We start from the raw sequence: 12,519 nt of genomic DNA, 5'->3' as shown, positions 1-12,519 counted from the left end.
AGCAAAAATAATTCCTTCAGAATGTTTCCAGTGCTCAACACTTAGGCCCTCATTTCGAGTTGATCGCTCGCTGGCTAGTTTTAGCAGCCGTGCAAATGCTATGCTGCCGCCCACTGGGGAGTGTATTTTAGCTTAGCAGAAGTGCGAATGCATTTGCAGCCTAGCTCTGCAAAAACAGTTTGTGCAGTTTCTGAGTAGCTCTGAACCTACTCAGCACTTGCGATCACTTCAGCCTATTCGTGTCCGGATTTGACGTCATACACCCGCCCAGCCACGCCTGCGTTTTTTCAGACACGCCTGCGTTTTTGCACTCCCTGAAAACGGTCAGTTGACACCCAGAAATGCCCCCTTCCTGTCAAGCTTCTTGCAGCCGTCAGTGCGACTGAAAACTTTGCTAGAACCTGTGCACAACCACAACGGGCTTTGTAACCGTACATCGCGCGTGGGCATTGCGGTGCAGACGCATGCGCAGAAATGCAGATTTTTAGCCTGATCGCTGCGCTGCGAACAACAGCAGCTAGCGATCAACTCGGAATGACCCCCATAGTTCCTTGAGAAGAAGGGAATCATTTAAGCGCAAAAGAAATAGTCTGGGTGAGATAGCAGCAGTAATAGAAATAGACACCGCAAGGTGATTGGACCAAAACACAGAGACCCAAGACCGTAATAAACCTGTGAGGCCAAGAGAGTTGAGGAGATAAAAGTCCATTCTCAAGTGGAGATTGTGTGGCAGGGAGAAATGCGTTTGCAGTGATCAAGAACTCTCCAGGCATCAAAAAGACTAAATTAAGAAATCACAGAAGCTAGTATTTTCTATTCCTTAATTTTGATGAGCTGGGTTTTAAGTTCTGGGAACGATCCCTAAGATATCAGTTGACTACATTTCATGTGTTTGAACAGAACTCCTCAAAGTGTCCAGCATCAAAAGTGAAGCTGGCATCCCATACACATACAGGTTGAGTATCCCATATTCAAATATTCCGAAATACGGAATATTCCGAAATACGGACTATTTTGAGTGAGAGAGAGATAGTGAAACCTTTGTTTTTTGATGGCTCAATGTACACAAACTTTGTTTAATAAACAAAGTTATTAAAAATATTGTATTAAATTACCTTTAGGCTGTGTATATAAGGTGTATATGAAACATAAATGAATTGTGTCAATGTACACACACTTTGTTTAATGCACAAAGTTATAAAAAATATTGTCTAAAATTACCATCAGGCTGTGTGTACAAGGTGTATATGTAACATAAATGCATTCTGTGCGTATATTTAGGTCCCATCACCATGATATCTCATTATGGTATGCAATTATTCCAAAATACGGAAAAATCCTATATCCAAAATACCTCTGGTCCCAAGCATTTTGGATAAGGGATACTCAACCTGTACTACCATTTACCGATGCTTCCATATACTGTATGAAATACAGCAGTGCTCACATGTTATAAGAGCACTGTCCCTACTATTTATACCATCATTGTCCTCATGAACCATGCCAGGATTTATACAGCATGCCAGTGGGTATTTAATTGCCCCCAAACATTTAATTGGCCTCTGGTTTGCCTAGAACTGTGATCCCTGCTCTTTTTAGACAAGAAAACACAGCTGGAAGTCCTGGTGATTTATTTATTTGGTTCCTCTTAATCTGAATTTTAACGAAGAGAACCCATTTGGTATTCACATATGTTGCAGACACTTTTGTCACTGCAGCAGTGACCATCAGCATTGAGTCGTTCATACCCTGATACTGTATGCTGATGTCTGTGATTTTCTGTGCTGACAGTGATGGCTGTCCGCACAGATATAATTGTGGATGGAGGCTTTGCTTAGGAAAGAGGCGGCTGAGTGTTGTAAGTACTGTAATAAGTGGGAGCAGGGGATCACAGTGTAGATAGGGCAAGTGTTTGTGTGCACCAATGACTGTGGCCTTGGCTTGGTCCTCGGATTTTGTGTGGATAAATAAAACAAGTATTTTTGTTTCCCATTTTAATAATTTCACATGTTGGGTCTACTTATCTTTGCAGAAGCCAGAATCTTTTATGGAGAAGTACAGTGAAGCAGGTGTTCCACCAAAGCAGAAACTCAGTGTATTCAAAGTATCTGACAATGCCATCCTCAAGCCAGGTAACTACTTCAAGAGCTCATAAAGCCAGTATTGTCATGACTGTGGTTTTGTGAACCCGGTGTTAGTGAAGTCTGTGCGGGCAACTGGAGAACTATGTGAATATTAGGCTGGTCTGTAGGAATCAGTGAGAAGAAGGAGCAATCCCTGACCGGGGATTGAACCCGGGCCTTGGCAGAGGAAGCCGTATCCTGACCAGTGGATCACCAGGGACTTTGATAGCAGGATGAATGTATAGGTGAGACTGTACTGGATATAGTGTCACAGGAGTAGGTGCTTATGTACTCGAGGTTACTGGCAAGATAGTAAGCCGGACTGGTTACTGGTGAGACTGGGATGCAACTGTAATGCGTGCTGGTACCGGATATAACTGGAAACGCAACTGGAAGTAGAACGATGACTGTGGCTATAACTCTAGTACGAGGCTGAAGAACCCTGCGGCTGTGACGATAGAACACTGCAGCTGTGGTTTCCAGTTGAGACTGTGGAACACTGCACCGTGCCTTTAAGATGAAACACTGCAACCGTGCCTTTAAGTGGAGACTGTGGAATACTGTACTGTACCTTTAAGATGAAACACTGCAACCGTGCCTTTAAGTGGAGACTGTGGAACACTGTACTGTGCCTTTTAAGTTGAGACTTGTGGAAATACTGGATATCAATGGCAACACAAATGTAATCCAAACTGGGTAACAAAGAAACAGAGTTTTTACAGGAACTAAAGTACAAGGGTTACCTTTAGGGAGCTCAGCTTCAAAGCTCACACAGAGCTGTGTGTGACACGAGGAACTGGCCCCGTTTCCAACTCCAGACTTCAGACTTATACTTCCTGGTCCTTGGTGATTGGTGAGCAGTGTCAGGTGATTCAGAGAGTCTCAGGCTGGCACAGGATTGGACAGCTCTGGGTCAGGTGAAACAGTCACTGTCATGTGAGTACTCTAGACTAGGCTGTGAAGTGGAGCGAGGCCTAGCAGGCCGAGAGAACACTGAAGCCTGAACTTCTGCAAACACAGGATGCTGGCCTTTTAGGCCTAAACTTCAGATTGCTGAATTCAGACTCACACAGAAGATCACCACAGGTGGAGCTCGTTAACTATTACCTTCCAGGCAGAGAACTCAGGAAACTCATGGTATTGGCATGCGGTTTATCTCAGTGAGCAAAAAAAGGCACAGGATCCAGGACAGATGGCAGGGGTAAGTCACCAAATACGAGAACTACAGTCAGGATCGTGACAGTACCCCCTCTTCAAGGGTGGACTCCGGACACCCATCTTTGGTCTTAGAGGAACTTGAGAAATTCATCCTTCGTTGATGCCTCTTCTTCTTACGGGAACATTTGGTTTTGACCAGGGAGAGCGGAATCTCCTGTAAAGAAAAAACTTCCTTAGAAAACATGGGACCTCCCCTGAAAGAAGTAGCATCATAAACTGGATCAAATTCAGAGTCTGAGTCCAAGTCTATTGGAAGATACCAGTCTTCTTTGGGAATAACTACATCCGTTTTGTAAGCTGCATTAACAAGTTCAGAACAACACAAGGAACTTGGAGTGGAATCAATGGAAACATAACCAGCTCTTAAATCAACAGGCTGTTGTCTTTGTACTGTTTTCCAATTCTTGGCATTCCTGAAATTCCTAATGTATTGGTTCATCAAGGCATTATCTTGCTCAGAAAGCGATGGGTCAGAAAACGGAGCATCGGCTGAATGTTCTGAAGACTGAGTGGAGGATGAAATTGGACTCAAGGAAACAGATGCCACTGAAACAACATTAGACTGAGGTACACATTCAGACATTAGGTCAATAGCCTTGGTATTTTTCTTGACTTTAGATGCTAGAGCAGAATTATCCCGACATCGATGAGAAGAGGTATTAGAATTCCCCGCGGAAGCTGTGGACTCAGTGCTAGAAGACAAGGAAACAGAATCAGAGACAGACTGAAGTCTAATTTTAGAACTAGATGGTGGAAGTCCTTTACTGGGACCAACTGACAAAAGTTCTTTACTCTGACCAATGCTTGGAATCGGTTTGAGTCCAGATGAGCTTGAACAGACTGAAACTGGAGAAATCTTTGGCTGGACGAGTAGGACTGGATTGGATCCGAGGATACTTGAATTGGCTGGAGCCAGAGGAGACTGACCAGGCTGGTCCTGGAGTATTGCTGGACCGGCTGGAACCGGGACGGACTGACCTGGCAGGGCCTGGAGTATTGCTGGACCGGGTGGAACCGGGACGGACTGACCAGGCAGGGCCTGGAGTATTGCTGGACCGGCTGGAACCGGGACGGACTGACCAGGCGGAGCCTGGAGTATTGCTGGGACGGACTGACCAGGTGGAGCCTGGAATATTGCTGGACCGGCAGGAGCCCCCTCTTCACGGGGCTGGGCTGAGGCAGGAGCCCCCTCTTCACGGGGCTGGGCTGAGGCAAGAGCTCCCACTTCACGGGGCTGGGCTGAGGCAAGAGCTCCCACTTCACGGGGCTGGGCTTAGGCAAGAGCCCCCACTTCACGGGGCTGGGCTGAGGCAAGAGCCCCCACTTCACGGGGCTGGGCTGAGGCAAGAGCCCCCACTTCACGGGACTGGGCTGAGGCAAGAGCCCCCACTTCACGGGACTGGGCTGAGGCAAGAGCCCCCACTTCACGGGGCTGGGCTGAGGCAAGAGCCCCCACTTCACGGGGCTGGGCTGAGGCAAGAGCCCCCACTTCACGGGGCTGGGCTGAGGCAAGAGCCCCCACTTCACGAGGCTGGGCTGAGGCAAGAGCCCCCACTTCACGGGGCTGGGCTGAGGCAAGAGCCCCCACGTCACGGGGCTGGGCAGCACTCTGTAGACTCTATGGCTGGGCAGCGCTCTGTAGACTCTCTGGCTGGGCAGCGCTCTGAAGACTCCCTGGGGCTGGACCCTCTGAACCCCTCACTGGGGCTGGATGCTCTGAACCCCTCACTGGGGCTGTAGACACGGACGCCCCTCCTTTGGGCTGTAGACACGGACGCCCCTCCTTTGGGCTGTAGACACGGACGCCCCTCCTTTGGGCTGTAGACACGGACGCCCCTCCTTTGGGCTGTAGACACGGACGCCCCTCCTTTGGGCTGTAGACACGGACGCCCCTCCTTTGGGCTGTAGACACGGACGCCCCTCCTTTGGGCTGTAGACACGGACGCCCCTCCTTTGGGCTGTAGACACGGACGCCCCTCCTTTGGGCTGTAGACACGGACGCCCCTCCTTTGGGCTGTAGACACGGACGCCCCTCCTTTGGGCTGTAGACACGGACGCCCCTCCTTTGGGCTGTAGACACGGACGCCCCTCCTTTGGGCTGTAGACACGGACGCCCCTCCTTGGGCTGTAGACACGGACTCCTCTGTGACTCTAAATGGCTTGAACATTCTTCTCTGGACACCCAACTTGGGATAAGGCCTGTTAATCACCGAACCACAGTCATAAATTTGAGTCTCTTTCAGAGTAGCCTTCTTGATACCCCCGTCAGCAGTAGCAGGATCGGCTATTGTGGATGACTTGTAGACATGAGCACTATGATACTGAGATTTGTCACCATTCCCTGGCTTGCGAAGAATGCAGTCTTTAACAAACTGACCGGAATTTCCACAGTAAAGACAGAGGTGTAGCTCCCTACGCCGCTGACATTCAGCTTCAGAGAGCTTGGGCCGTGGATAGCTCTGATGAACAACTTTTCCTTGCACAGAGGAAGAGACTCTATTAACTGGATGGGACAAAACAGGATCAACAACGTTGGTGGTATTCCTGAAGAGATCAGGCATCACTGAAAGAATACTAGACAAAAGTTCTTGTAACTGTAATAACATCTGGTAGAAAATCTGCAGTGGGTCAGGAGTCTTAATGCAGAAGGTCAGAGAATCTCTGAAGAACGAATTCCGCTGCAGACACTGTGCCAATTGATGCGGAGTCGACTCCAAACCCTCCAAGCGTCCTGCAATATTGCTTAGGAGGTCCTGCGTCAGACAAACACTTTCGGCCGGGTCCATGTGGCCAGTTCCTACTGTCATGACTGTGGTTTTGTGAACCCGGTGTTAGTGAAGTCTGTGCGGGCAACTGGAGAACTATGTGAATATTAGGCTGGTCTGTAGCAATCAGTGAGAAGAAGGAGCAATCCCTGACCGGGGATTGAACCCGGGCCTTGGCAGAGGAAGCCGTATCCTGACCACTGGATCACCAGGGACTTTGATAGCAGGATGAATGTATAGGTGAGACTGTACTGGATATAGTGTCACAGGAGTAGGTGCTTATGTACTCGAGGTTACTGGCAAGATAGTAAGACGGACTGGTTACTGGTGAGACTGGGATGCAACTGTAATGTGTGCTGGTACCGGATATAACTGGAAACGCAACTGGAAGTAGAACGATGACTGCTATAACTCTAGTACGAGGCTGAAGAACCCTGCGGCTGTGACAATAGAACACTGCAGCTGTGGTTTCCAGTTGAGACTGTGGAACACTGCACTTTAAGATGAAACATTGCAACCGTGCCTTTAAGTGGAGGCTGTGGAATACTGTACTGTGCCTTTAAGATGAAACACTGCAACCGTGCCTTTAAGTGGAGACTGTGGAATACTGTACTGTGCCTTTAAGTGGAGACTGTGGAACACTGTACTGTGCCTTTAAGTTGAGACTTGTGGAAATACTGGATATCAATGGCAACACAAATGTAATCCAAACTGGGTAACAAAGAAACAGAGTTTTTACAGGAACTAAAGTACAAGGGTTACCTTTAGGGAGCTCAGCTTCAAAGCTCACACAGAGCTGTGTGTGACACGAGGAACTGGCCCCGTTTCCAACTCCAGACTTCAGACTTATACTTCCTGGTCCTTGGTGATTGGTGAGCAGTGTCAGGTGATTCAGAGAGTCTCAGGCTGGCACAGGATTGGACAGCTCTGGGTCAGGTGAAACAGTCACTGTCTTGTGAGTACTCTAGACTAGGCTGTGAAGTGGACGAGGCCTAGTAGGCCGAGAGAACACTGAAGCCTGAACTTCTGCAAACACAGGATGCTGGCCTTTTAGGCCTAAACTTCAGATTGCTGAATTCAGACTCACACAGAAGATCACCACAGGTGGAGCTCGTTAACTGTTACCTTCCAGGCAGAGAACTCAGGAAACTCATGGTATTGGCATGCGGTTTATCTCAGTGAGCAAAAAAAGGCACAGGATCCAGGACAGATGGCAGTGGTAAGTCACCAAATACGAGAACTACAGTCAGGATCGTGACAAGTATGCGAAATGAATATATTTGAAAGGCTGTGTATTTGTGTATTGGAAAACATACCTGCCCTGGGGTGTTTTTTTTTAATTATTATAGGGTTTTTGCATTTGCAGACTACAAATTGGAATAAGCAAATTGTAAATCCTGCATACATTTATATAATCTGTCAGTATTAGGGATAGGTCCAGAGCGTGGGGATCCCTGGCTGGTGTGGTTGTGCTGCTTCGGGGCATCATTATTGTTACACTTAATCTAACACTATTTACTACCTAAACTGCTTTTCACTAATGTAACACGTTTTAACAGCCTAATTACTACTACTCACCTATAGCACTGAGCTGCTACTTCTTTTTAATGTAACACCTTTTAACACTTAACCACTTGCCTGGCACTACCGTATGTGATGCGACCGCAGCCAGAAGTCCATTACCTGACCAGGTCGCATCACTTACAGCCAGCAAGTTCCACTGTCCGCCACCTCTGTATGGAAGACTTCTTCCTGCTGCAGCGGCCTCCTGGAAGTGATGTGGCCAACATCACTTCCGAAAATGTGCCCCGGAATGCCTTGCTAGTGGCATTCTTGGGCGTGGAAACTATATGTGCTGTTAGGGGAATATCATTCTAATCCCCAGCACATCTATGGTGATCTCTGCATGTGCAGAGATCAGCTATTGCATGGGCACTGATGATCTGTCCCCCCCTACCCCAGGCTCTGCTGCGCTGTCTCTGCAATAAGGTGAGGGGTGGGTCTGTTAATGGAGGATATCATCAGGACTAGGGGGATTTATGCTGCCCCATAAAGATTTTGTGGGGGTGGGGAGGGTATAAATAATAATATTAATAAAAAAACAGATAGTGAGACATGGGGAGGGGGGCTACTTAACTGGCGCCCATTGACACTGGGGTTGAGGGTGTGGGTTCTGCCAGGGGATCTGTTACCACCAGGGGACGTTGGATGTTGGGTTGACAAAACGGGGATCTTATTCCACTCAGGGGAATATTTGTGATGGGGGAGGGGGGTTGGGAAGTAAAATTACAATGGGAGCCTATGGACACAGGGATTGGGGGGGGGGGGGTGCAAAACACCACCTAGGTATATTTTTTTAAATAAATGATTTAAATATATCTTTAAAAATACTTTTTAAACTTTATTACAGAAAGAAAAGGTACATTTCTGTGTGGTTTGGGGGAAAGAAGTTGTATATTAAGTGGTTAAACTGATATTTCTTCTAGTGATGTCTTGGGGAGGTTGGGTTGTGGTAGCCGGGGGGTCCCAAGCTCTGGACTTCAACCTTAGGATTGTTAGGGACTCACCTTATGAAGTCACCTGGCCCTGGTAAGTGGGCCCACATTTTTTGGCAAAAATTATGCTAATTTACACCATGTTAAATTGCAGCGTTTATGATCATTTTTCTGATTGCCAGTGATTTTAGTGTGCATCTGCATTTTCTCCTTTTTCTCTGTGAACTGAAAAAAAAAAAAGTGAACTAAGTTTATATTTAGCTAAACCGCCTTGCTGTCTTTCACACCTCTCCAGCATTTTGCTGTGTTGGGAGGGAGGGCCTTATATAACTTTGCATGTATTTTTTAGGGGAGATTGTTAGTGTAAGTCACTAGTGGACCTACAACTAAAATAAGCTTAGTGTGTGGCGCACTCTTTTGAAATGATTATTCTGTATTAAAATATTTCAAACTTTTATTTCCATATTTAAAAAATTGGCATCTCGAACAGGCATTCTATCTTATCTGATGGCCTGAGAGTTGCAAAAAGAAGTTTTTTTATTTTATATATAAAAAAATATAATTGTGAAATTCATATATTTTGCCTATGGAATTAGGTCATCATAGTGATGCCAATTGCCAATAGATTCATTATTTAGGCAAAGAAAGAAAGATGTGACTAGATGAGCAATATGAGATATTAATAAAATTAATCAGTGCTAATCTAGCTACTGTTGAGCTCTCTTGAGAGACTGTGTCATAGAAGTGATTCGTATAACATCACTAACTAACGCACCCTTCAATGGAGGGAAAAATAAATGTATATCCCTATCCAAATAACCCGTAGCATTTTCCCAAGAAAAATATTACTTATACATATACCAAGGAGTAAAAAAGAAAACAGTAAATGTTTGGTGAACGTCTGTTCCTGGTCTGCTGTGTCCGGTCTCTCCTGTTCTCTGAGTCCCTGAATCTTGGAGTTTGTCATCTGGTCCCAAGGAGTTCTCCTGGTCCTCATTTACCTGTGGCAGTCGATTTAGGTTCCCACTTGGTTTCGTGAGTGGCGGCACTGCCGCGTGTTACGGCCTAGGCCGCTTTAGTATTATTTTCTTGCATTGGAGCATTTGCGGAGGTTTCCGCTTCCATAGTCCTCTCCGGTACTCGGCGGTGCCGTGTAGGAGAGTGGACAAGTGGATTATTTTGGTTGTTCTTTTCCCTGGCGGTAAGCCGCGCATACTTTTAGTTTCAGGTTAGCCAGTAGCCCCTGGCCTTGTTGTTTAGTTAGAGGGCCCCTTGTTATTACCCTGCCTCGGTTCACTCTTTGTCTCTCCTTAAGACCTGAGGGGGCATCGGAGTTGGGCAGACGTAATCCGCCCTTCAAACGCGGCTGCCATGGGCCCAAGAAACTATAGTCTCGCAAGAGTGAACTGACAGCACGGGTAAGACAACGGAGGTAGGGCGCCAGGGGCTATTCCCATTCCGTTTCCCCTTTCCAGCATTACATCCTGCTACTCAGGTCTCACAGTATAAGATCTCCCCTGACCTGAGTGTCTGGATCATAACATTATCACCGGCCAAAAACATTAAAAAAAAAAAGGGGTTTATTTTTTCCATTTTTTGTTTTGGTGAGAGTAAAATTCGGCCTCATGAATCCGGCAGGGTTAGGGCCAAATCCCGGTCAGCTTTTGGTTAACCAAATTCATGAACTAACTCAGATGGTTCAGGACCTTACTCTTCGGGTGAAATCGCAGGAAGATCTTTTGCGAGCCTCCCCGAGTGTGGTCCCAGAGCCAAAGATGCATTTACCCGACCGTTTTTTGGGTAACCGAAAAGATTTTTTTAATTTTAAGGAAGCTTGTAAGCTTTATTTTCGTTTAAGGCCTCGTTCCTCTGGTACTGAGTCTCAGCGGGTTGGGATAGTTATGTCGTTGCTCCAGGGTGATCCACAGACCTGGGCGTTTGGGTTAAGAACAGATGATCCTGCTTTATCTGTAGACGCTTTTTTTAAATCATTAGGCCTGTTATATGATGACCCAGATAGAGAGGCATCAGCTGAGAGTCACCTGCGTGCCCTTAAACAAGGTAAAAATCCAGCAGAGGTGTATTGTACCGAATTTAGCCGTTGGTCGAACGACTGTGGCTGGAATGACCCAGCCCTGCGCAGTCAGTTTCGCCTCGGTTTGTCTGAACTTATTAAAGACAGTCTCCTTCAGTACCCCGCTCCTGAGACTCTCGACAAACTCATGGAGCTTGCTATTAAAATATATCGTCGTCTCCGAGAGCGGAGGGCTGAAAGAGGAACAACTTTTAGGCCTAATCCTTGTGTTTATACCTTTCCTGAGGACGTCGAGGAGCCCATGCAGATGGGTCTCTCCCGGCTGTCTCCAGAGGAAAGAACCAGAAGATTAAGTTCTGGTCTTTGTTTGTATTGTGGTGGTAAGGGACATATTGCTCGCAACTGCCCGAACAAGTCGGGAAACGCTCTGACCAATTGTGAGGGGGTTCACTTGAGTCTGCAGCTAATCTCCTCAAATGATTCTCTATTAGTTCCTGTTAAGATTTCCTTTGGCAGCCTCAGTTCATTAGTGTCGGCCTTCGTCGATCGTGGAGCTGCAGGAAATTTTATGGACTTGGCTTGGGTTAAGGCTTTAGGCATTCCACAGATACCACTAGACAAACATATCACCATGCACGGCTTGGATGGGGGTCCGCTTTCCAATGGGATAATTACTCACCGCACACCTCCAGTATTACTGACAGTGGGGGCCTTACATTCTGGAGACATAGAATTTTACCTTACACATTGTCCGGCAGTTCCTGTAGTTTTGGGTCACCCCTGGCTTGCCTTTCATAATCCCACCATAGATTGGCGGTCTGGGGAGATTTCCCAATGGGGTCCTTTTTGTGTTAAGGAATGTATTTCCCATCCAGTCCGGGTTGCGGCAGTCGTCCCAGAACTTATTCCTGTAGAATATCAAGATTTTGCCGATGTGTTCTCCAAAGGCAATGCGGACATTCTGCCTCCCCATCGGTCCTATGACTGTGCGATAGAGTTAGTACCAGGTGCCACTTTGCCTAAGGGGAGATTATATGCCCTGTCTGGGCCAGAAACCACAGCCATGAATAATTACATTCAGGAAAGCCTGAAAAAAGGCTTTATTAGGCCTTCGAAATCTCCGTTGAGTGCAGGTTTTTTCTTTGTCGAGAAAAAAGATGGGTCACTCAGACCATGTATTGATTTTCGGGCTTTGAATAAGATTTCGGTTAAAAACACCTATCCTTTGCCATTGATTTCTGTGCTTTTTGATCAGTTACGCTCCGCCATGATCTTTTCAAAAATCGATCTTAGGGGAGCTTACAACCTCATCCGAATAAGATCTGGGGATGAGTGGAAGACGGCTTTCAGCACTCAGTCAGGTCACTATGAATACCTGGTGATGCCGTTTGGCCTGTCAAATGCTCCTGCGGTGTTTCAGGACCTCATCAACGATGTTCTCCGTGACTTCCTTGGGAAGTTCGTGGTCGTTTATTTAGACGACATTTTGATTTACTCTGAGTCTATGGAACAACATGTTACCCAGGTGCGTCTGGTTCTTCAAAAACTACGAGAGAATCATTTATACGCTAAGCTTGAGAAGTGTGATTTTCACATCACAGAAGTGTCCTTCTTGGGGTACATTATTTCTCCCCAGGGATTTTTTTATGGAACCGAAAAAACTTCAGGCCATCCTTAATTGGGCGCAACCCACTAATTTAAAAGCAATTCAGCGCTTTTTAGGGTTTGCAAATTATTACAGGCGGTTCATTCATACCTTTTCTGACCTGGTCGCTCCTATAGTAGCCTTGACTAAAAAAGGAGCGGATCCTTCCAATTGGTCGCCTGAAGCTGAGTCTGCCTTTCGGGCCTTGAAGCAGGCCTTTGTCTCGGCTCCTGTCCTC

At 46.7% G+C, this 12,519-nt stretch overlaps 1 protein-coding gene across 1 annotated transcript in view; it reads left to right on the top strand.

The window, feature by feature from the left end:
* The window catches only part of MRPL3 (mitochondrial ribosomal protein L3), a 227,919-nt gene that overhangs the window by 57,115 nt on the left and 158,285 nt on the right, over positions 1–12,519 (top strand). Inside the window, exon 5 of the mRNA XM_063922364.1 lies at positions 2,033–2,132. Within this exon, the coding sequence (XP_063778434.1) occupies positions 2,033–2,132 (100 nt within the window). The remainder of the gene's footprint in view (positions 1–2,032; positions 2,133–12,519) is intronic.

This window comes from Pseudophryne corroboree, chromosome 5 (genome assembly GCF_028390025.1).
Source record: "Pseudophryne corroboree isolate aPseCor3 chromosome 5, aPseCor3.hap2, whole genome shotgun sequence".
NCBI classification, from domain to species: Eukaryota; Metazoa; Chordata; class Amphibia; order Anura; family Myobatrachidae; genus Pseudophryne; species Pseudophryne corroboree.
The sequence above is the reverse complement of the archived record's forward strand: the minus strand, read 5'-3'. Positions and strand labels throughout refer to the sequence as shown.